General features: G+C 36.6%; 2 protein-coding genes across 2 annotated transcripts in view; both read left to right on the top strand.

Annotated features, from left to right (window-relative positions):
* LOC137619040 (uncharacterized) overlaps window positions 1-22500 on the top strand; it is a 468558-nt gene that overhangs the window by 17520 nt on the left and 428538 nt on the right. The gene's annotated exons all lie outside the window — the stretch shown is intronic.
* On the top strand, window positions 3258-14446 carry LOC137618597 (uncharacterized). The gene is made up of 5 exons (XM_068348710.1): window positions 3258-3305; window positions 3658-3817; window positions 13146-13261; window positions 13626-13827; window positions 14172-14446. The coding sequence occupies exons 1-5, from the start codon at window positions 3258-3260 to the stop codon at window positions 14444-14446; spliced, it is 801 nt and encodes a 266-aa protein (XP_068204811.1).

Genomic DNA, 22500 nt, shown 5'->3' with positions numbered 1-22500 from the left:
GTTTGTTGTTGATTTTAATGCTCACCATAGGGAGTGGTTAAGTTCTACCTCTCCTAACAGCATTAGACTTTGCCTCTGAATCAGGCTGTGAGCAAATCCTTAATGAAGCTACCCACAGGTCTGGTAATTCGCTTGGACCTGGTATACACTGACTCCCCTGACGTTATAACTAATAAGGTTGGTTCTCCAGTCGGGACATCTGATCATGCGTTGATTTCATTAGTAGTGAAGGCTGAGCAGCCTGTCCCTGAAAAATCATACTCGTGTAAAATTTATATAAAATCCCAAGCAGACTAGAATGGGATTTTGCATGATTTTTTGTGCTTGAATTGGTCTCAATTATATAGTAGTGTAGATCCTGTTGTCCCTTTGTATGAGAATATAGTCAACATAATTGATATACGTATCCCTTCTTGTGTGCGAAGGTACCGATTGAATGAAAAACCGTGGTTCAATGATGATTGTAGACGTGCTTATTTGGAGAAGCAGGAGGCCTATCATCTTTGGAAGAGTAACAAGTCAGATTTGACCTGGAATAACTATACTCAACTTCGAGCTTTTTCTCAGAGAGTTTATGCCTCAACTGAAAAGGATTACGATTTAACCATAAAAGAAACCTTTTCTGGTACAACACAGGAACATAAATGGTGGTCTACCCTTAAATCTGCACTCTTTGTTGTAGATGCAACAGTTCCTCCTTTACTTAAACCAGATGGCTCAGTCACTCACTGTCCAAAGGAAAAGGCAACCCCTTTGGCTGATGTTTTTGACAGTAAACAGAGTAATGGAAAACTTGAACTTCCTCATTCATGTTTTCCTGAGGCTAAACTAATTAGTTTAGTTTTTCGATCTCGTGAAAGTGAAGCTCTGTTGATGGACCTTGATGCTTATGGAGGTGTAGACCCAAATGGTATTTTTCCATTGCTTTTTATAAAGACAGCAGATTTCTTAGCTCCAAAGTTGTTATTTTCCGCAAGTTAGCCAGAAGAGGAGCTTTTAGCACTTGTTGGAGGATTGGTAATATTACTCCTCTATGTAAATGTGTTAATAGTAGCTCAAATCCCACTTATTACCGCCCAATTCCCATAACTCCCATATTATCAAAAGTTTTTGAGCGTCTTCTAGGAAAACTTCTTGATAGTTTTGCTGAAGGTAATCATCTATTCCCTAGTTTGCAATTTGGTTTTCGTAAAGGCCCTGGAGAATGTGATGCCCTTCTTACAATCTCCAATGCTGTACAAAAATCCCTTGATTGTGGTCCGGAAGTTCGTATGATTGGCCTTTATTTTAGTGCTGCCTTGACCGTGTTAATCATGAGGCCCATATTTTCAAACTCAAAGAGATGGGAGTGGGTGGATCGTTTCTTAGCATTATTATTGATTTTTAAATTATAGATCTCAAAGAGTTGTTATTGATGGGCACCATAGTGATTATATGAATGTGATATCCGGTGTTCCACAGGGTAGTGTTCTTGGCCCATTACTTTTCATACTATATACACATGACATGTGGTTTGGCCTAGAAAACAAGCTTGTTGCATATGCAGATGATGCTACTCTCTTTGCATCAATTCCATCCCCTGAATGTAGATCTGGGGTTGGTGAATCCCTTAATAGAGATTTAGCTAAAATTAGTGCATGGTGCAAATAATGGGGTATGAAGTTGATTCCTAATAAAACGCAAAGTATGATTGTAAGTAGGTCGAGGACGGTGGTTCCTCAACATCCGGATCTCAGTATTGATAATGTTTCTTTAAATTTGTATGACTTCTGAAATTTCAGGTGTTATTCTCGACATTAAATTTACTTTTGAGAAACACATTAGGTCTGTGTCTTCTTCAATTGCACAAAAAAATTTGCATATTGAGAAAGTCTTACAAGATTTTCGGTGATAAATCTATTCTGAAGAAGTGTTTTAATTCTTTCATTCTACCTTGTTTTGAGTATTGTTCTCCTGTCTGGTATTCAGCTGCTGATTCTCATCGTAATTTGTTGGACAGAAACTTACGGTCTATTAAATTTCTTATTCCTGATCTATATATTAATCTCTGGCACCGTCGTTCAATTAGTTCATTATGCATGTTGCATAAGATTTTTCATAACTCTGACCATCCTTTAAATTCAGATTTCCCTGGACAATTGTATCCTGTTCGTAATACTAAGTAGGCAGTTAATTCTAATAGCCAGGCCTTCTTCATCACGAGGCTCAATACTACGTAGTACTCTAGAAGTTTTATTCCAGCTGTTACCAAGTTGTGGAATGATCTTCCTAATCGGGTGGTTGAATCAGTAGAACTTCAAAAGTTCAAAGTTGGAGCAAATACTTTTTTGTTGACCAGGTGTACATGAGTCTTTTTATAGTTTATTTATGACATATTTGTTTTTGATGTTGTTAATGGTTTATATATGACATGTCTGTTTTGACGTTGTTACTTATTTTAGAATGATTTATTGTTAATTTTTTTTCTTTATTTATTTATTTCCTTATTTCCTTACCTCACTCACTGGGCTATTTTTCCCTGTTGGAGCCCCTGGGCTTATAGCATCCTGCTTTTCCAACTTTTCAATTCTTTACATTCAGATCTCCCTGGACAATTCTATCGTGTTCGTTATACTAGGCAGACAGTTGATTCAAATAGCCAGGCCTTCTCCATCATGAGGCTCAATACTACACAGTATTCTAGAAGTTTTATTCCAGCTGTTACCAAGTTTTGGTATGACCTTCCTAATTGGGTAATTGAATCAGTAGAACTTCAAAAGTATCATAATAATAATAATGATAATAATAATAATAATAATAATAATAATAATAATAATAATAATAATAATAATAATAATAATAATAATAATGAAACTTATTACCTGCTCAATGAACCATTTTGTATTCAATGTGAATTCGCCGCACCTGTTGTAAAAACAAACCCCCATACTGGGAGGGAGGTGTTGGATAATACAGAAATGCCATTGTATAAACATGCTAGAGGTTGATCCAATTATTTTGCTTACATTGCAAAATACAAAGGTATCAAGTAGGGAGTATGGTGTACCTTCATTGTGTCTTGGAGTAGATCACAGCTTTTCCAAACAGTTTCTCTTCCCTCCCGCAGTATCTTCGTTGAACAAAGAAACTATATGTACTTCAAAGGTTAAAAGGTCGCTCATGAATGGCAAAGGCAAGAGGCAGTGAAACTTCCCTAGAGACTGACCATATATACATATGATCAGCGCCCAGGGCCCGTCTCCATCCAAGGTAGGACCATGAAGGGGCAGGCAATGGCTGCTGAAGACTCATCAGTTAGATCTACAGTATAGGCACCCTCAAACCCCCGTATCCTTCTGCTCATAAGGTTGATGAGGTTGTAGACACTACAAGAAACTATCGAACTAGGGCGGTTTCGAATCCAAGTCCAGCAGTACTGCATGCAGGGACGTTTTCAATAGTAGACCACAACACAGAAAATAGATATAGATACACATTGCGTCTCTGGATAGTAATGGATCTTCTCACTACATAAAACTATAAAGCTTGATCGTCTTTCGAATCCCAGTCCAGCAGCACGCCATGCAAGGATGTTTTTAAATGGGTACCAAAACACAGAAAATATATATAGTCACACATTGCGTCTCTGTATAGTAATGGTCCTTCTCCTCCGTACAGGAATCGGCCCTACGACACCAGAACAAAGGTCTATCCTCAGAGGATTGGGTCATGGCTGCTAACGTGTCTGGAAATGGGATGAACCAATGGGTCAAGTGCTCCGCCACCAATGATGTTGGAACGTCGTCCCATCCCTGCGTCTTCTCCATCTCCTTAGTTGGTGAGTTAGAATATAATAAATCTAACAGGTATTTGGTTTAATGCTTAGTCTATACAAAGGCTCGCCAGGTGTTCATGTCTGTTTATTTCTTTCATTTTATTTTGTTTTTCTCATGATATATATTTTTCTATCCAAATTTAGAGTTTTCCTTCAATTTCCTGTATATTTTTAAGCTTCCTTTATTTTCAAGGTCTTTTTTCCATATGTTGAATTTGGTGTTTATGTTTGTCCTTGTCATTTATTTGATCTGACATATGTTCATGTTCAGCTCTGAAATACTTTTTCTTGTATAATAAAGGTTATATTTTTTAATATCTTTCAATCCAGCTTCCCACCTATACCCCGTTTTCATAGATTTTCCTATTGCTTCCATAATTGATGAAATACCTGTATTTTCATTTGCTTTTAATATTTTCCATTAAGCCCCACTTTATATCCTTGTATATTTTCTCTTTAGTGTCTCTTAGATTTAATATATTTGTTTATACAAATTGGATGGTATTTTAGTGCCCATCAAAAATGTTTTCCTTATGAAACTTTATTATTATTTTTCTTTAGAATTGCCATTGTTAGTTTTGCATGTTTTGAGGAAATTTAAATCATCTTCATTTTCTTGTGTTTGGAATATATTGCTCTTATTATCTAGTTCAATGCCAAAATAGAATATATTTTGTAATACTCTATTGCCCTCTATACGACCAGAATATCTTTCCCTATTATATATCTTGATATTCCTCTTTTCTTGGCATAATTCTAGTGCCCAATTCGTCCCCAGTTTGCTTTAAGAGCAAAATATTACATTTCGAATATTCTATAATTCCCTCTCTTCCAAAAGCATACTGGCTCTGTCAATGCTAATTTTTCTTTTTTTTTTTATTATCCCCTTTTCTTCTACCCTTTCCATTGCCCTTCATGGGACCAGCTTACACAGTGATGTTCATCCTGTGCTTCTTATCTTATTTCACTGGTAAACTCTATTTCTCGCAGACCCTCCCCCAAATCAATATTAATTTTTTCGCGCTGGTTCATGCGAAATAGCATTTATGATTTTCTGGGAATTTCTTTTTTATTATATATATAACTTCAATCAGTGTCTCCCTTTTTAGCAAGTCGGAAACCTTACTAAAGGCTGTATAGTAGTAGTTACTATTGTATTATATTTTCAATAATTTAGCTCTTTTTTGACATAATATTGTAAAATAAATGTTTTTTTTTTTGTCTCCTTTTGTGAATCCTACTTTACATTCATAATTTTTTCATATGTATCCCCCTTTATCATCATTATTATTTGATATTATACCTAGAGCTTTTTCCATATATCTTTTTCTATTTCTAATATTTTTTGCTTTTGGTCTCCTTCAGTTATTATTATTATTATTATTATTATTATTATTATTATTATTATTATTATTATTAGCCAAGCTACAACCCTAGTTGGAAAAGCAAGATGCTATAAGCCCAAGGACTCCAACAAGGAAAAAATAGCCCAGCGAGGAAACATCGAAATAAATAACTGATATAAGAAGTAATAAAAATTGAAATAAAGTATTTTTAAAACATTACCGACATTGATAGATAATTCATATATAGACTATTGAAAAGCATAGGTTTTTCATCTGCCGCTAAATAATTTCAGTAACATTTCTAAACTCGCTTCAGTATTCCTCAGTTCGGTGTGAATCTCAGGTTTTGGGACATCAGGTCCTGTTGCTGTCTTTGCCTCTATTGTAATAAAGTCCTTAAATTTACTTGCGGTAATTATTGATTTTTCCAATCGATTTATTTTTTATTTCTTAGTATTTCTTTAATTGCTAGGTTCATACGCTCTTGTTATCATCTACTTCAGCCATTTCGTTTCTATATTCTTTTTTTTCTTTATTCTTACTGTCTTATTTTATTTTCATGTTTGCTCTATGCTTGTAGGATAATTAATCATTTCTCTTTGCCATCTTTTTCAATTAGTTTCGTTCCTTTCTTATTGCAAAGAATAATTGCATTTCTGTTTTTTTTTTCCTCTGGTTTATTTTAATCATTCCTTATTCTAGCATTATATTCTTGTCTCTTTTGCATCTTTCACTATTTTCATTATTACGAAGACAGTAGTTTCATTCTCTATTAGCTATCGCAAATTCTCATTCCTTTGATCATAATTATTTTCCAATGATTCCCTCACTCCTCTTTCTCAGCGTTATCCCTACGTTAAGGGGTCGGTTGCCTGATGCATCATCGCCAGTGCTTTCCATCAAAGCCATTCTCTTCCACCAAACCTCTCCTCTCGATATCATCCTTCACCTTATCTCGCCATCTAATGCTCTGCCTCCCTCTTGATCTTTGGCCCCTAACAGGTTCCTCCGAAGCCTCTCAGGGCTTCCTCACTCCCTCCCAAGCCCTCCTCACTCTCTCACAAGCCCTCATCAATCCCTCCCAAACACTCCTCAATTCCTCCCAAGCCCTTCTCACTCCCTCCCAAACCCTCCTCACTTCCTCCCAAGCCCTCCTCACTCCCTCCCAAACCCTCCTCACTTCCTCCCAAGCCCTCCTCACTCCCTCCCAAGCCCTCCTCACTCCCTCCCCCAGATCCTCCTCACTCCCTCCCAAGCCCTTCTCACTCCCTCCCAACCATTCTCACTTCTTCCCAAGCCCTACTCACTCCCTCCCAGGCCATCCTCACTCCCTCCTAAGCAATCCTCACTCCCTCCCAAGCCATCCTCACTCCCTCCCAGGCCCTCCTCACTCCCTCCCAAGCCCTCCTCACTCCCTCTCAGGCCTTCCTCACTCCCTCTCAGGCCATCCACACTCCCTTCCAAGTCCTCCTCACACCTGTCAATGTTTCCCTTTCCCTGGAGAGGCTTTTTTGGTACTTTCTTCACTGATCGTCCACAGATGTTCCTGTACTTCTATTAAAAGTACTCTCCACTCGTAAACTTTCAGCAATCTCTCCACTGTAGTTTTTTTTTTCTACTTTATCAAGTCCATTCCTTCTAATCTGTCTTTGTCTGTTTTTTTTTTTTATTATTATTTCTTATACTCTTCCATTCTTCCAACCTAGTTCATTTGATCTTTCCACCTTCCTTTGTTAGAATGTTCGTTGTACTTAAGAGTAATCCAAGATATTAAAGAATTATTTTTCCTATATCTCCTCATTGATACGCAGATTATCTATTCTTTTGTAAACCCCTACATAATTAAAATCAGTATTTTGTCAAAGTATTAAAGTAGCCAGTGATCGTGCATCCGGCCTATTAATATTCCCCCCTAATTTATGTCCCATTTTTGATATCCTAAAAACCGTTCTCACTTTGACGTTCACTAATATAATTAATATTGCGACTTAATTTTTGTATTCCATTGTTAACATATGATTCTCACTGCTTTGTCCCTATTTCTGGCTTTCATTATTCCATGCTGAAGGTTTGATTAATGTCAATTTGAAATGTAATATTATGCAATCTTCATTTAAGAGACATCAAAATCTTGCTTTCGTTTCTATCCGATGTATTACTCTTTAGTTATTTTGGTTTTTGTATTAAATGAAGATATCATCTTTGATAATTCTTCAGATATCCCTTATCTATCTCTCCTTCGTCTCAGCTTGCATTAAACCTGCGTGAGATATCTGCAAGTTTAATATTTGCTCAATAATTAAATTTCGTTCTAATAATTACTTTTAAAGGGAGCTGCTACATCTTAAGGCCAAAATCAGTTATTCCAATCTGAAAACCATCTAAAGATTTCCATCAATGACAATAAAGGAGGAAAAAAGAACTAGTTAATGCTGTATTAATCCGTTTATGATGATCACTCTCCGGGAAATGACTTCCTATTACAAAGGGTAGTAGTCTTGTTATTCTCTCTCTCTCTATCTCTATCTCTCTCTCTCTCTCTCTCTCTCTCTATATATATATATATATATATATATATATATATATATATATATATATATATATATACACAAACATATATATATATATGTATATATATATATATACATATATATATATATATATATATATATATATATATATATATATATATATTCAAATAAGCCATATATATCTTTGCTACATTAATGTCTGGAATCTCTTACCGACCTCGGGATCAAAGCACCAGGTGAAATCACACAAAGACAAGAGCTTGTGACCGGCCGGGAATCGATCCCTGGTCCGGCAAACTTATAGAGACAGTGACTAAACCACTTGGCCACGGAGAAAGATAAAAGTCAATGACAATTCTGCTGTATTTATACCTGTCAAATTCAGGTGTTTTGTACTTAGAATTTAAATTAACCCATATTCACCATCGTAGCTACTAGATAGTTTGTTATTTGGCATTCGATTAATAATATATTTTTTCACATTTAGACGTGTTTTTTTCATATTCGAATAAGCCATATATATTTTTGCTACATGAATGTCTGAATTCTCTTAACGACCTCGGGATCAAAGCCTCAGGCGAAATCACCCAAAGGCAAGAGCTTGTGACCGGCCATGAAGAAAGATAAAAGTCAGTGACAATTCTGCTGTACTTATACCTCTTTAATTCAGGTGTTTTCTACTTAGAATTGAGGTCGTTATCAAATCATAATTCCCATTTATTCCATCTAAAGATCCAATCATCGAAGAGAAACTGATCATAACATTTTAATTCGTAAAGTCAAAATGAGCGATAATTTTGAACGGAAAATGCCTATTGTTTCGTAACTCGGGAGCCAAAGTCGTAAAACTGTCATGCTCCATAAAGTCCATTTATGAAAAAAGAAATCATTGGCGTCGTTGTTGGAGGCACAAGCAAAGTAATCTGCTTGATGCATCCTTCGCGATGCACATAAAGCGTGATTTTTTTTTTTTTATTTCTGGTTATGGCAACTCCTATTTGCTCCTTAGTTTGGTTGTTATGGAAACAGTTATGGCCCATAACTGCCCGAGTAGGAAATAACTAGATTTCAGGTGACTTGGTCTGATTGCACCGTTTTATGCATGAGGTATTGTGGCCGGTATAAGTTCTCTTTTATTTAATGGATTATTCACAAGTGTTTGTTGTTATTACTCGAGGTGAGAATTCTCTCTTGTTCTCGGTGTGATCAAACAAGGATTCCTTAAACATGGGAAGATTTTAGCGAAAGATGTTCTCTTAGTTTCTATTTGCCGGGAAGAGTATAACTAAACTTCATCAGTTATTTCAGGGGTGGCCAACCTATGGCGCATGCGCCAACAGTGGCACATTGCACGATTACAAGTAGCGCACTCTACCCCAGAGATAATAGAAAAAACAAAGCCCGCTCATAAAAAAATAATGGAAAAAAATACAAAAATAATTTAAGGGGACCTTCCGCTATGTCCTGCATTTTTTTCATTTAATTATTCAAAATACACCATTTCTATATATGTGTTAAAGTTTAGACATATATAATACCTTCATCATATACCAACTTTACAGAATACATTGAAAAAATCACATTACTACGAGGGGCCTTTGATAGTCGTTTCAGTTATTTTGCTGAAGAAGATTGCATGCTTGCATAACATTCTGAAGATGCCTAGTAATATACAGATGGAACTTATTGATCTAAAAGCAAATTCAGTGCTGAAGAGTAAATTTAATGAACTTCCCTCACTCCCAAGTGCATCGGAAATGTTTAATTTTTGGCGATTATTAACAGGTGAACCTTTTCCAGAATTTAGAAAATTTACCCAAAGTTATGCCTGACGCTTTATAACAACATACAGAAGAGAGCAAAATATTTTCATCCTTGAAAATTATCAAAAACCAACAGAGGTCGTGACTATCCGTTTCAAATCTGAAGAACTGTCTGTTGCTTTCCGTTTCTAATTCAACTCCTAATATTACAGATTTAGTGAAAGCAAAGCGAAGTCAAAAGTCATATTAAACATAGTTATGTTTATTTTTCCTGCAAGTGAAATTACTTTTCTTTAAAACTGCTAATTATGTTCATATATTTTTATTAGTACTTTCAGGAATAACTAATGAATATTATCAATGCAAATTCAGTGTCAATAAAGTAAGTACAGTTTACTTTGCATCCATGTTAAATCATATCCTTTACAGCTGCTACATCTGTCGGCGCGCGCGCACACACACACACACACACACACACACACACACACACACATATATATATATATATATATATATATATATATATATATACATATATATATATATATATATATATATATATATATATATACATATATATATATATATATATATATATATATATATATATATATGTATATATATATATATATATATATATATATATATATATATATATATATATGTGTGTGTGTGTGTATGTATAAAGATATATATATATATATATATATATATATATATATATATATATATATATATATATATATATATATATATATATATATATATATATATATATATATATATATATATATATATATATATATATATATATATATATATATATATATATATCCCAACACCACAAACCTTCCTTTAGAGGAACATAAGCACAAACCTGGGGTGTAGCGAACCCCAATCTTTGGATCAATAAAACTCAGTTTTCCTTTCATGCAATCTTATTTTTGAAATATGAAACACAAACTAGACTTATTCAGCTTTCTTTTGATATGTAAACTAAATTAAAAAAAAAAAAATTTCTTGTAATAAAATTAATAAAAATAAAACTTTGAATTTTCAATTTTTTCCCGAAAAAAAATTAAAAAAAATTTATATAAAAAAAATTTCTTTAGAGAAATGGGCTTCCTGGCATGGTGAAATGAATCCTTCTTCCATCCCCTCAGCAGCCCTCAGCATTCTGGCACCACATCTCACTGTAATATGGAGAGACAAAAAAGGGTCAAAATTTAGCACAGTAAAATTATGATATTTTGATCTTATCACTCGTTACTCCTCTGAAAACTTACTAAATACTTAGTAATTGATGTTTAGAGGGTGTATTAAAGATGTGTGATGATATATCATGTTATATACCAAGCCTGTGTACGTATTTGATCTACCAGACTGTTTGTTGTTATATATATATATATATATATATATATATATATATATATATATATATATATATATATATATACAGTGGCCGCAAATGAAATACGGGTAATTACTTATCATAAGCTCAAGACAGCTTGTACATGTCGGGTACAAGTGGGATTTGCACACAGGTCGTTGACATTTCAGGCACCTGATGCGTGTCTTCCGGTTTTGAGAGCGGGGGCACTCAGCACTATCATACATCACTTTTATTTTAGAATTCCACTGATTTTATTGTCTGTTTGTTTTATTGTAAATAGAACCTGAAACACATTTATTTATGCCTGGAAAGAAATGTAAATAATTATCATAATCACTGTCATACATCACTTTTATTTTAGAATTCCACTGATTTTATTGTCTGTTTGTTTTATTTCAAATAGAACCTGAAACACATTTATTTATGCCTGGAAAGAAATGTAAATAATTATTATTATTATTATTAGTAGTAGTAGTAGTAGTAGTAGTAGTAGTAGTAGTAGCAGCAGCAAAAATTTCAACACTTACTAAGGGAATTGGGATAAGCAATATAGTACAAAACTATATAACTGGGGTGGGATGGACCCCAGTATCCTGACATATAACCAAAACCTGGGGTGGTATACACCCCAGTATGTCATAAAACACATATGTGGGGTGTGGGTCACCCCATGACATATAATACTGGAACACTAATGTGGGGTGTGCTGCACCGAAAACAAGAATAACAACAACAACAAGAACACCACCAGACACACACGCGCAACCCCTCCTAGGGCAACCGTGAGACTAACCCAGCAGGGAATGCTGACCTACTAGTGGCTACCAGCGCAGAGTTGCCAATGTTTATTTTTTTCGTGGGGTGATATGAACCCCGCGTCAGTGATGCAGGGATATATATGTATGTATATATATATATATATATATATATATATATATATATATATATATATATATATATATATATCTTTATGCATACATACACATATATAAATATACTATATTATTATATGTATAACCGACAAATATGTCCAAATCACCATAGTTACGGGATTGAAAGGGGGTTAAAGTTTGTGTGGCCCATCTGAATTAGAAGAGAAAAAAATTGGTTCATGGGAAAAAAAAAGGTTGGCCACCCCTGAGTTATATCATATGAAAAATTTTGAAGACATCGCTTGAAAACAGATTACAAATATATGATTCAAAACATCCTTAGAAAAAGAGCAGGTTTGTAATATTCCTTGTCATGGGTAAAGTTTAAACCATCCCTTAGAAACTTTCCGAGATAATGGTAAAAGTTTAATATTCCATGAAAATGAGATGGTTATAAGTATCCATTGGGAAAAATACATTTTTGTGATCATTTCCTCTGTGTTCAGTCGATGCTTTGTATCAGCGCTCTCCAACTACTTCTGTCCCACATATCTCGTCTCTTCTAACACATATATCATTTGCTTTTCCATTTGAACTTTGGCCATCCTCTAATTCCATTCATATCTTTGTTCGTGATCCTTTTACAAACATGGTCCTCATCAATTCTCATAACATGACCAGGCCACATTATTTGCTTCGATGCTTCCACGGCTTTGACCGTTCCTGGTATAAGATAATATCTGATCCTGTCTTTCTCGTGACTACACTCATACATCTCAACATCTCATTTCTCCCACTTCCATTTTTATTTCTATTGCTTTTCTTATTAATTAGAAATATATATATATATATATATATATATATATATATATATATATATATATATATATATATATATACATATATATATATATAATATATATATATATATATATATATACATATATATATATATATATATATATATATATATATATATATATATATATATATATACATATATATATATACATATATACATATATATATATATATATATATATATATATATATATATATGTATATATATAAATATATATATATATATATATATATATATATATATATATATTTATATATATACATATATATATATATATATATATATATATATATATATATATATATATATATATATATATATATATATATATATATATATATATATACATAAATATGTATATATATATATATAAATATATATATATATATATATATATATATATATATATATATATATATATATATATAAGTATATATATAGATATATATATATATATATATACATATATATATATATATATATATATATATATATATATATATATACTGTATACATATATGTGTGTATGTATATTTTCATTTATATATTATTCCCTTACTACAGAGCCTCCAAGTCAGCTGGTGGGATGTGCCTACCACGAAGTGACCACCGATTCTGCCCCAGTGACTTGCTCAGCCGGATCAACCTCAGAGAAACTGACTCCCACGTATCATATCGAGGTATTATTTCAAATAAGCTCATTACAAATGAGGAAGTGGATAAGTCAATTTTATGATTACTGTCCATAGTGGGAGATTTGCTAAGCACCCTTTCAATTTGTGCTTTTAGACTCGTGATTCAAGCTGGCATATGCATTAATAGCCAAAGAATAGTAATAGTAGAAAATACTATTATTAATCGCTAGAAGATGGTGGCTGGTATTTAAGTGTAGTTGTAGTAAAAATAATATTAATAGAAGAGGAAGGCAGATGATAAATATAAAAGGAGCAACGGTGTTAATGGAATTACTACTGGTTAAATTCGAGGTTAAAACAAACATACATAGATTATATGTACCACAACCTCCTTCTTCTTCTTCTTCAGGTACGTGAAGGCAACAACGTTATTCTGACGAAGAACAGCTCAAAGCCTCGCTTCAATTTGAGCACCCTTTCCCCTGGGAGAGATTACGTCCTGGCCATGTACGCCAGCCACCAAAAAGGGCGTGGAAAAGAGACCACCTTGCTTTTGAGAACGCCCACACCAAAGGCGGAGGAAGTCGCCCCTGAGAGGGTCTCAATAAATTGTAAGTTTAATTTAAAAGGTTAACTTAGATGCAAAGTTTATGGATATGTTTAAACATCATCATCCAAAGACTAATTCAGTAGTCAAATTTTAAAGTTTCCTATGATTTTTCAGCTTGATGAAAGTTACTTATAATACACTGGTTTTTAAAGATTATTTTCCGGTTTTATTTCAAGAATTTACTATTGTGTCACATGCTATCCGTAATAAATGATACTATTAATGGTAATGTAGTTTGTAATAATTATAATTTGGGGTCATCTATGAGGGAAACCAATATTGCTAATATCATTACTTTTATTCATTTTGTTCCATCCATGGAGATAAAGTTATTGTTATCAACAGTAAACAACGAACCGAACAGCGACATTCTCCAACCTGACGGAGATGTAGATGAGGGAAGTGGATTGCCTGTCAACGCCATCGTAGGCGGTGCTGCAGCTGTGGCCATAGGCCTGGCTGGGGTCGTGGCAGCCATCGTGTTCTGCCGCGCCCGCCGCTCGAAGAACAACTCTCCTGGGAAATCGCAGCAGTTCCACCATGCATCGCACGACTCGCTCCTCGAGCTTCCCCACGGAACGATGTACCAGCCTTGTACCAGGCACCCTTCCAGAGGTTAGGTTCATTCATTTATCTATTCAATTCTACTAGAGAACAAGGAAGATGCTCTGGGTGTGTGCTATTGAATCTGTGCGCCTTGGTTGGCAGTAAATTGAGTAGTAGGTAGTTGGTTGGCCGCCCATTGATACTCTTGCTTGAGAATTATTAGGTCGTTTGACTGGCTACTAAGTACTATATTGGATCCCTCAGCTTATGGCTCATTTTACCTTTGCCTACATATACACCCAATAGCCTGGCCTAATCTTTACCCATTCAACTCTTTCCTTACACTCCTAGAAACACTAACACATAACTGTAAAGTTTTTCTTCACTAAAGGGGTCAACTACTGCACTGTAATTGTTCAGTGGCTACTTTTTTCTTGGTAAGGGTAGAAGAGACTGTTTAGCTATGATAAGTAGATCTTGTAAGAGAACGTCTCCAAAATCAAACCATTGTACTTTAGTCTTGGTTGGTGACATAGCCTTTGTTACTTGGTCTTCCGCTGTCTTGGGTTAGATTTCTCATGCTTTAAGGTACACTCAGGTACACCATTCTGTCTGTTTCCTTATTTCCTACCCTCTATCAGCTATTTTCCTTGTTAGAGCCACAGAGATTTAAACATCCTGCTTTTCCAACTAGGGTTGTAGCTTAGCTAGTAGTAATAATCATTAGTTATTTAGCATTATTGGTTACAACAGGATAGAGAAATGTATGGGCGTAGCAACCTCATGCCAAATTACTTGATGAAAATCAAAAGAAAATCGTCCTATCCTTACTGGTTACCTGCCATTGGTCAGTTCCCGTGATCAAACACCTCTCAGATCTGATAGATTCAACTGCAATATGACCTGACTGTCCCTTTGAGATAGGGGACGGGCATTTGATTCTATGGCTGAGTAGTATGGCACATGTAAAAGAAATGGACATATAATGACAAGGACAGGTAATAGATGGACATTAAGAATATCAGAATAAGTCCCTCGAGATTGTAAAAGACGCAGACAAACGTAAAAGACGATTAATTGACGAACAAAGGAAGTTTACGGGCGTGGACTAAGAGAGAAAGACCATAAACAGACATCAGTGGAAGAACATGTCTGAGGCCTTTGTTCTGCAGTGGACTAGTAAAGTAATGGTGAGGGTGATGAGATATATATATATATATATATATATATATATATATATATATATATATATATATATATATATATATATATATATATATATATATATATATATATATATATATTATTACTTGCTAAGCTACAACCCTAGTAGGAAAAGCAGGATGCTATAAGCCCAGGGGCCCCAACAGCGAAAATAGCCCAGTGAAAGGAAACAAGGAAAAATAAAATATTTTAAGAACAGTAACATTAACCTAATTCTTTCATTTATAAACTATAAAAACTATAACAAAACAAGCGGAAGAGAAATTAGATAGACTAGAGTGCCCGAGTATACCCTCAAGCAAGAGAACTCTAACCCAAGATAGTGGAAGACCATGGTACAGAGGTTATATCACTACACAAGATTAGAGAACAATGATTTGATTTTGGAGAGTCCTTCTTCTAGAAGAGCTGCTTACTATAGCTAAAAAGTCTCATGTACCCTTACCAAGAGGAAATAACCACTGCAACCCAACATCACCCCACCACACCCATTACGAAACAACGTAGCTCACCTGATACTGGTTTAATAAAATTTTATCCTACTTTTCGATACATGTGCTATTCATTATCCTTATTCATTGCCAAATCATAATCCTGTGAAACTAACAATCAATAGACATATGGAAATCAAATTACTTAATCAATAGACATAAGGAAATTAAATTACTTACTGGTATTGACAAAATAAATCTGTTTGCAGCCTATCCATCTTAGGCAAAGCATGGATGAATATGATCCATTTTTGAAAAGAGATCTTTAAGAATAACAAATTATATACATATATGGGTCCCTTCTAAAGCAGTGTCAAGATATAGCAAAATATTATCTTTAACTCAAAATCTGATCTTATTTGAGTAACTACCAAAAAATAAAATTCTTCAAAACATTGCAAAATGGCCACAGAAGTTTGTACGCATCAAAGCCTAAATCACTACCGCAAATACATCAAAACAGAGAACTTAAAAAATGTGCAGCATAAAAATTTGCATAACCACTACAAATTCTCCACAAAAAGCATCAACACTTTTATAAAAACAAACTAGGTTAAAATAGAGAGCACTAAAACGTTTGAGCCAAAATCTGGTTCAAACTTATATAACAGAAGAAGTAGATCAAGCATTATCTTTTTTTTCCATTCATAAAACAAAGGAGCAATCACATTATATAATAGGATATCATTTGTGAAACAACCAATATAAAATCTAGTTTTATAAAGTAACCATTATATTGCATAATGGAAAATATTTAGACATAGTTATAACACTGTGGTGCCAAGCTCACAAAAAAAAAAAAAAAAACATCATTTTGAAAAAATAGCAGCCTGAGCTCTTGGAGAATGTCTCTTTGCTTTATAAACATTAAAATCTACTTTAGTAACTTTAAAAACATGGGATTCCATATCTAGACATAAAACTCAGATAACTAAAAATATTTTTAAGCAAAATGTCTACTTCGGGCAGCTAAATTGGTGGCCATCTTGAAAAATGGCCGCCATATTTGACTTTCAATCAGACAGATTTGATTAGTATGATTTGAAGAACGAGTATCATCACTTACATTTTGTGTGTGTGTGTGTGTGTTCTACACTATATTACATACAGTATTACCAAGTGTAGTTGGAAATTCTTGTATTACAAAAATTATAAAAAGATAATACTGAGGTTTTCACTTTAAATCTTATTTATGAGTAATAGTTACTTAAAAACTAAAAAAAATTATTGTTGGTCAGTTTGTGATTAAATAAATTTTCTTTTCAATCAATGAAATATAAATGCAACTTTAATCAAAAGATCTCCAATGGCATTACATCGTACAGGGGATCTATCTAAAACAACCCAGGCTAGTAGGAAGACAAGCTTTATCTCAGTAAGAATCTCAAACATAAACATTTACTACAAGCAAAACTGATTATAAAAAATATGAAGCTATTAATCCTCAAAATGGTTAATCATTGTTCATGGTCTTTAAGCAATATATATGAAAAAATCCAATTTATACTTCTTCCTGTTCCAAACCAATTTAATGTCAATGACTCAAAAAGTAAAAATTCTATACTTTATAAACTTGTTGTTTTTATATAATATAATATTTGTATTTGTATTTCAATATTATTTGCACCAGAAATCAGGGAATATCTTTTTATTTACGTGTTCCCGAAAGTCTCTTTATCTAAGCACTTCAAATAAGAAGTGTTCGTTACTTGAGGGAAATCAATAAATCTATTCATTCATGAGATTGATTATTTATATTACACTTACTGTAATGTCCAAAAGGCATTTTAATTACCCATAATTCTATAAATATTGATATAAAATGTGAAGCATATCTTTTTTATTTACTCGAGATAATATCTCTATAACACTAAACTGCTAGGTTTTTGAATAGTCTCTAAAATTATTTTCAAAGAAATCTTTCTGCAAAAAACACGATATGTAGCATAACTCCCAGTGTCTAGAACCATGATATCCAAACTTGGTGAGTGGACATTCTAAGCTCACATAGTCAATTAGAGGCACAACCTATACTGGCCATAGTTTCTTAGAAACATACCGAATATCTCTTAATGGACAAGGACCACAATTCTCTGAAGAAATACTTACAACCATTTCTAATAGTGTGAACAAATATATTTTAACCGACTCACAGTCTTAAAACAATTTAGCTCTGAATGAAGGCAAAAAAGACACAATAAACTTAAGCTTCAAAGTCCATCTTGAAAGATATCGCTTGCAGATTACAATGCATTTAGCTGTTAAATCCTGAAAGTGAAAGTTTCCCAAAGATTCAAAACTGAGCCTACTACATATGCGAAACCACATTCCCAACCTGACAATTGGACCTGACCACTGACGACCCATCTTGACAGGGATAAATGTATGTGTTATCATATCAGAAAGTAAATGTCTAATACCAGATGCTCGAGTACCTGATTAAGCAGTAATATATACCCTAGAAATGTTGTGATTAAAAATTCTTTTACAAAAGAACAATTTAAATCTAAATTCTTTTCATAAAAAGAAACTTTAAAAGTTTTAACAATATGAACCTAGGTAGTTATAGTTATTGATACATTCTTAAACTGAAACATAAAAATGAGCAAAATGACAATTTGTCCTAAATTGTATTTTTCCTGGCTAAACAAACTCGTAATCATTTATTATAGGAATTCACTTCCGCTCAGGTGAAACAGCCGAAGGCTGGCGGTATGGGGCGGAACTTAGCTCCACCCCCGCCCCACATCAGCCAGCCCACTTTTCTTATTCAAACGCTTTAGGCTCAATGTGGAACATGGAGGGGTGGTAGAGGCAAGCATTTTTATTAAATGATTACAGGTTTGTATTGCTAGGAAAAATGCAATTTAAGACAAATTGTCATTTGTTCCGGCGCGTTATACAAACCTCGTAATCATTTACTATAGGAAGACTCACTGGTTAGTGGGAGGTCTGCCTTTGTCTGCCTTTGCTGCTTGTGAACAGCTAACTCCCCGGATATAGACCTGGTCTCGAATGACAAGAGGACTAAATCCACCAACCAGTCTCTCGACACGACATGATGATGATGGGGTCTGAGAGACTGGGAGCCGTGTTGCGCGATGGGTAAGAGCATCGCGCGACCTTTGAGCGTGAATGTAAGAGACACTCGACCCTAGGGTCACAGTGATTGGATGAATCTCCATAACCAAAAGGCAAAGGGTTTATACATCCACCGTCTTCCCTGCCTAGCAAAAGACGGGGGGTGGGGGGGAGGAGAATACCTTTAAACAAACTCTAGCAATCTTACCTGGGAAGACTTTTCTTGATGTATGGAACTCCAAGGGAGGAGACAGAGAGAAAGGCAATCACATGCACTCTGCTTTCACACTGCCAAACATACCATAAAAATCAAGACAAGAGACTTCCCTGTCCCGGAGGAACTGGAGAGGTCAGACAATAGCTTGAGCCGCTACCACAAGGGCCAAGAACAAAGATATCCAAGTACTTGTGCGTAAACTCCCTCAAGTAACAGGCCGTAAAGGTGCTCTGGCTTTTCCAAACGCCAGCCTTCAGCACTTGGCCCACAGCAATATTTCTCATGAGGCAGTGCCTCTGATCTCATGCGCTTTAACCCTCGCGGTGCTTGGACTCTTGAGGAAGTCTCATGTGCCTTGCGGATGGTTTCCCTCTTGGCTCTGCTGGTGCTAACGAATAGTCGTCAACATTCAGGTCTGAGATAACGACTTTGCTTAAGATAACGCTGGAGACACCTGACGGGACAGAGAAGCCTCTCACCTGAACCGCCACTTGCCATAAGGAAGGAATAGTGAAAGCCTCGAACCTGGGATCGTGGATCACTGGGTTCTGAGTCTTTATCAGGAACTCTGGCACAAATCTCAAGGAGATCTCCATCCAACCCTCTGCGTAACATTACAAGAGGGGCTCTGTAACTCCCCGACTCTCTTCGCTGATGCTAAGGCTAGCAGAAAAACAGTCTCAAGGGTCAAGTGCCTGTCTGAGGCACGGGTCTACGGTTTGTATGGAGCACGAGTAAGAGACCTGAGAACTAGAGTGACATCCCACAGGGGACCTCGAAGTTCCCTCGGGGGACACAACTGATCGAAGCTCTTAATGAGCATAGAAATCTCTAGGGTGTTGGAGATATCTATGCCCTTCAGGCGGAACACCATTGCAAGGGCAGACTACCCTTTAATGGCAGAAACCAAAAGGAGCTAATATCTGCGAAGAAAGACTTGGAAGTCTGCTATCTGAGTTAGAGAGGCTCCGACCGGAGAGATACCCCTTCCACTACACCAATCAGAGAAGACCAACCACTTCCCTTAGTAGACTGAGGAGGAGGATCTTCTAAGGTACCCTGACATCTCTCTCACAGCGAGTTGCAAAAAGACTCGCGTTCTGGGGAGATGCTGGTTAGTCTCCACGCATGAAGTCTGAGCGACTGCACCGCCTGGTGATACCTACTCAAAAAGGATTGCCGAAGGAGATTGGGCCAGTTTGGTAGTTCTCTCAGCGCCACGACCAGGAGCGGCAACAGATCGGGAAACCACTCCATGTGTGTCCATATTGGAGCAATGAGAGTCATCCTGATTCCTGGGGTTACTGGGACCCGGGACAGGACTGCGCGAAGCAAGCAAAAGGGGACAAATGCGTAGCAATCCAGTCAATCCCAAGGATGTTGCAGTGCATCCTCGAACGCACTGGTACTGGAGAGCAAAACACGGGAAGCTTGGTGTTGTGCCCTGTTGCGAATAGTTTGATGCATGGTTCTCCCCAGAGGTCGAGTACTTGACTCGCTACCCAAGGGTGAAGAGACCATTCTGCCCCTATTACCTGGTTTTTGCGACTTAGGGCGCCCGCCTGAACATTTCTCTTGCCTTGAATGAACCTGGCTGACAAGGGTAGGTGTTGACTCTGCCCACAGAAACACCCGCCTCGTCAACTGCTGCAAGGGACGTGAGAGCGTGCCCCCTTGCCTGTTGACATACGCGACCATGGACGTGTTGTCGCTCATCAGCACTACAGAGTACTCTCTCAAACGGCCCTGGAAATGGACGAGTGCTCTCGAGACTGCCATCATTTCCAGCACGTTGATGTGCAGGTGTTTCTCCTCTTCCAGCCTCACACCTGACACGACTAAGTCATCCAGGTGTGCACCCCAACCTTCTGTGGATGCATCTGATAACAGACGGAACTGAGGTGGAGGAGGGTTTATGAGAGGTTCTCCTCATTTAGCCACCGAAGGAGATCCTACCTTACCTCGCGTTCCATGAGGACCGGACGAGAGGGAGAATTGGTGGCTGGCGACCACTGCTCCTTCAGACACCAATGAAGGTAGCGGAGATGGATCCGCCCAAAAAGGAACAAGCTACTCCAGCGAGGAGAGGTGACCTAGAAGAGCTTGCCCCTGGAGGGCTGGAAATTGTTCCTGCGACAGGAAGGGCTGCGCAACCTCTCTAAGTCTGCTGATCCGTTCTTCCAAGGGAAGAACACGAGCTTCTGATGAGTGTATCAGCATTCCCAGATACTTCACCTTTTGCTTGGGAATAGGTTCGACTTCTTGTAGTTCACCACAATCCCCAGATCTCGACAAACTGAATCAACTGCTTCTACGAGGGAGCGAGAATCAGCCAGTTGTCCAGGTACATCAGTAGGCGGAAGGCCCTCGAGTGGGCATAAGCTGCTACCGTCATGAACACTCGCGTGAACACAGGGGGAGCTGTGCAGAGTCTGAAGCATAGGACTTGGAACTGGTACACCGTTCCCTGGAAGGTGAATCGCAGGTACTTTTGAGGCGACCGATGAACTGGTACTTGAAGGTATGCGTCCTTCAAGTCTATCAAAAGCATGAAGTCGTACTGCCTGATGGCTAACAGCACAGTGCGAACTGACAGCATCTTAAACGCAGTTTGCTGAACAAACTTGTTCAATGGTGAAAAGTTGATGAACGGTCTCTAACCTCCTGTCGCCTTCTCGACAAGGAATAGATGACAGTAAAATCCTGTTGACTGATCGTGTACGGCTTCTAGCGCATCCTTCTCCAACATTTCCTGGACCTCCGCCTCTAAGTCCAGAGCCTTCGGATATGTTGGATCGTACGTATGGAACCCTATTGGAGTGGAGGATAGGGAAGGGCCCGATGAAGCACAAATGGGAGCTTGTACCCTTCGCTAAGGGTCAACACTACTACCATCCCTCCGCCCCAAGGTGCTGCTACATTGCCCAATGGCGCGATAGACCTCCCCCTACCTTCGGCAGCATGGGAAGGGGAAACCCAAGCTCAGCGTTTCCCTTTCCCTCGCTTGCCCCTGTTCTTTCCACGACGTGGAGGAGCTCCCGAGGTAGGCTGGAAGGTCTGTTTGGGGACAGAACCCTTCTGAATAGGAGCAGGTCTCAGCTGCTCAGGAGCAGCA

The sequence above is a fragment of the Palaemon carinicauda genome, chromosome 25 (assembly GCF_036898095.1).
Source record: "Palaemon carinicauda isolate YSFRI2023 chromosome 25, ASM3689809v2, whole genome shotgun sequence".
In the NCBI taxonomy this organism is placed as follows: Eukaryota; Metazoa; Arthropoda; class Malacostraca; order Decapoda; family Palaemonidae; genus Palaemon; species Palaemon carinicauda.
Note: the sequence above shows the minus strand (reverse complement) of the source record. Positions and strands in the feature narration are given on the sequence as shown.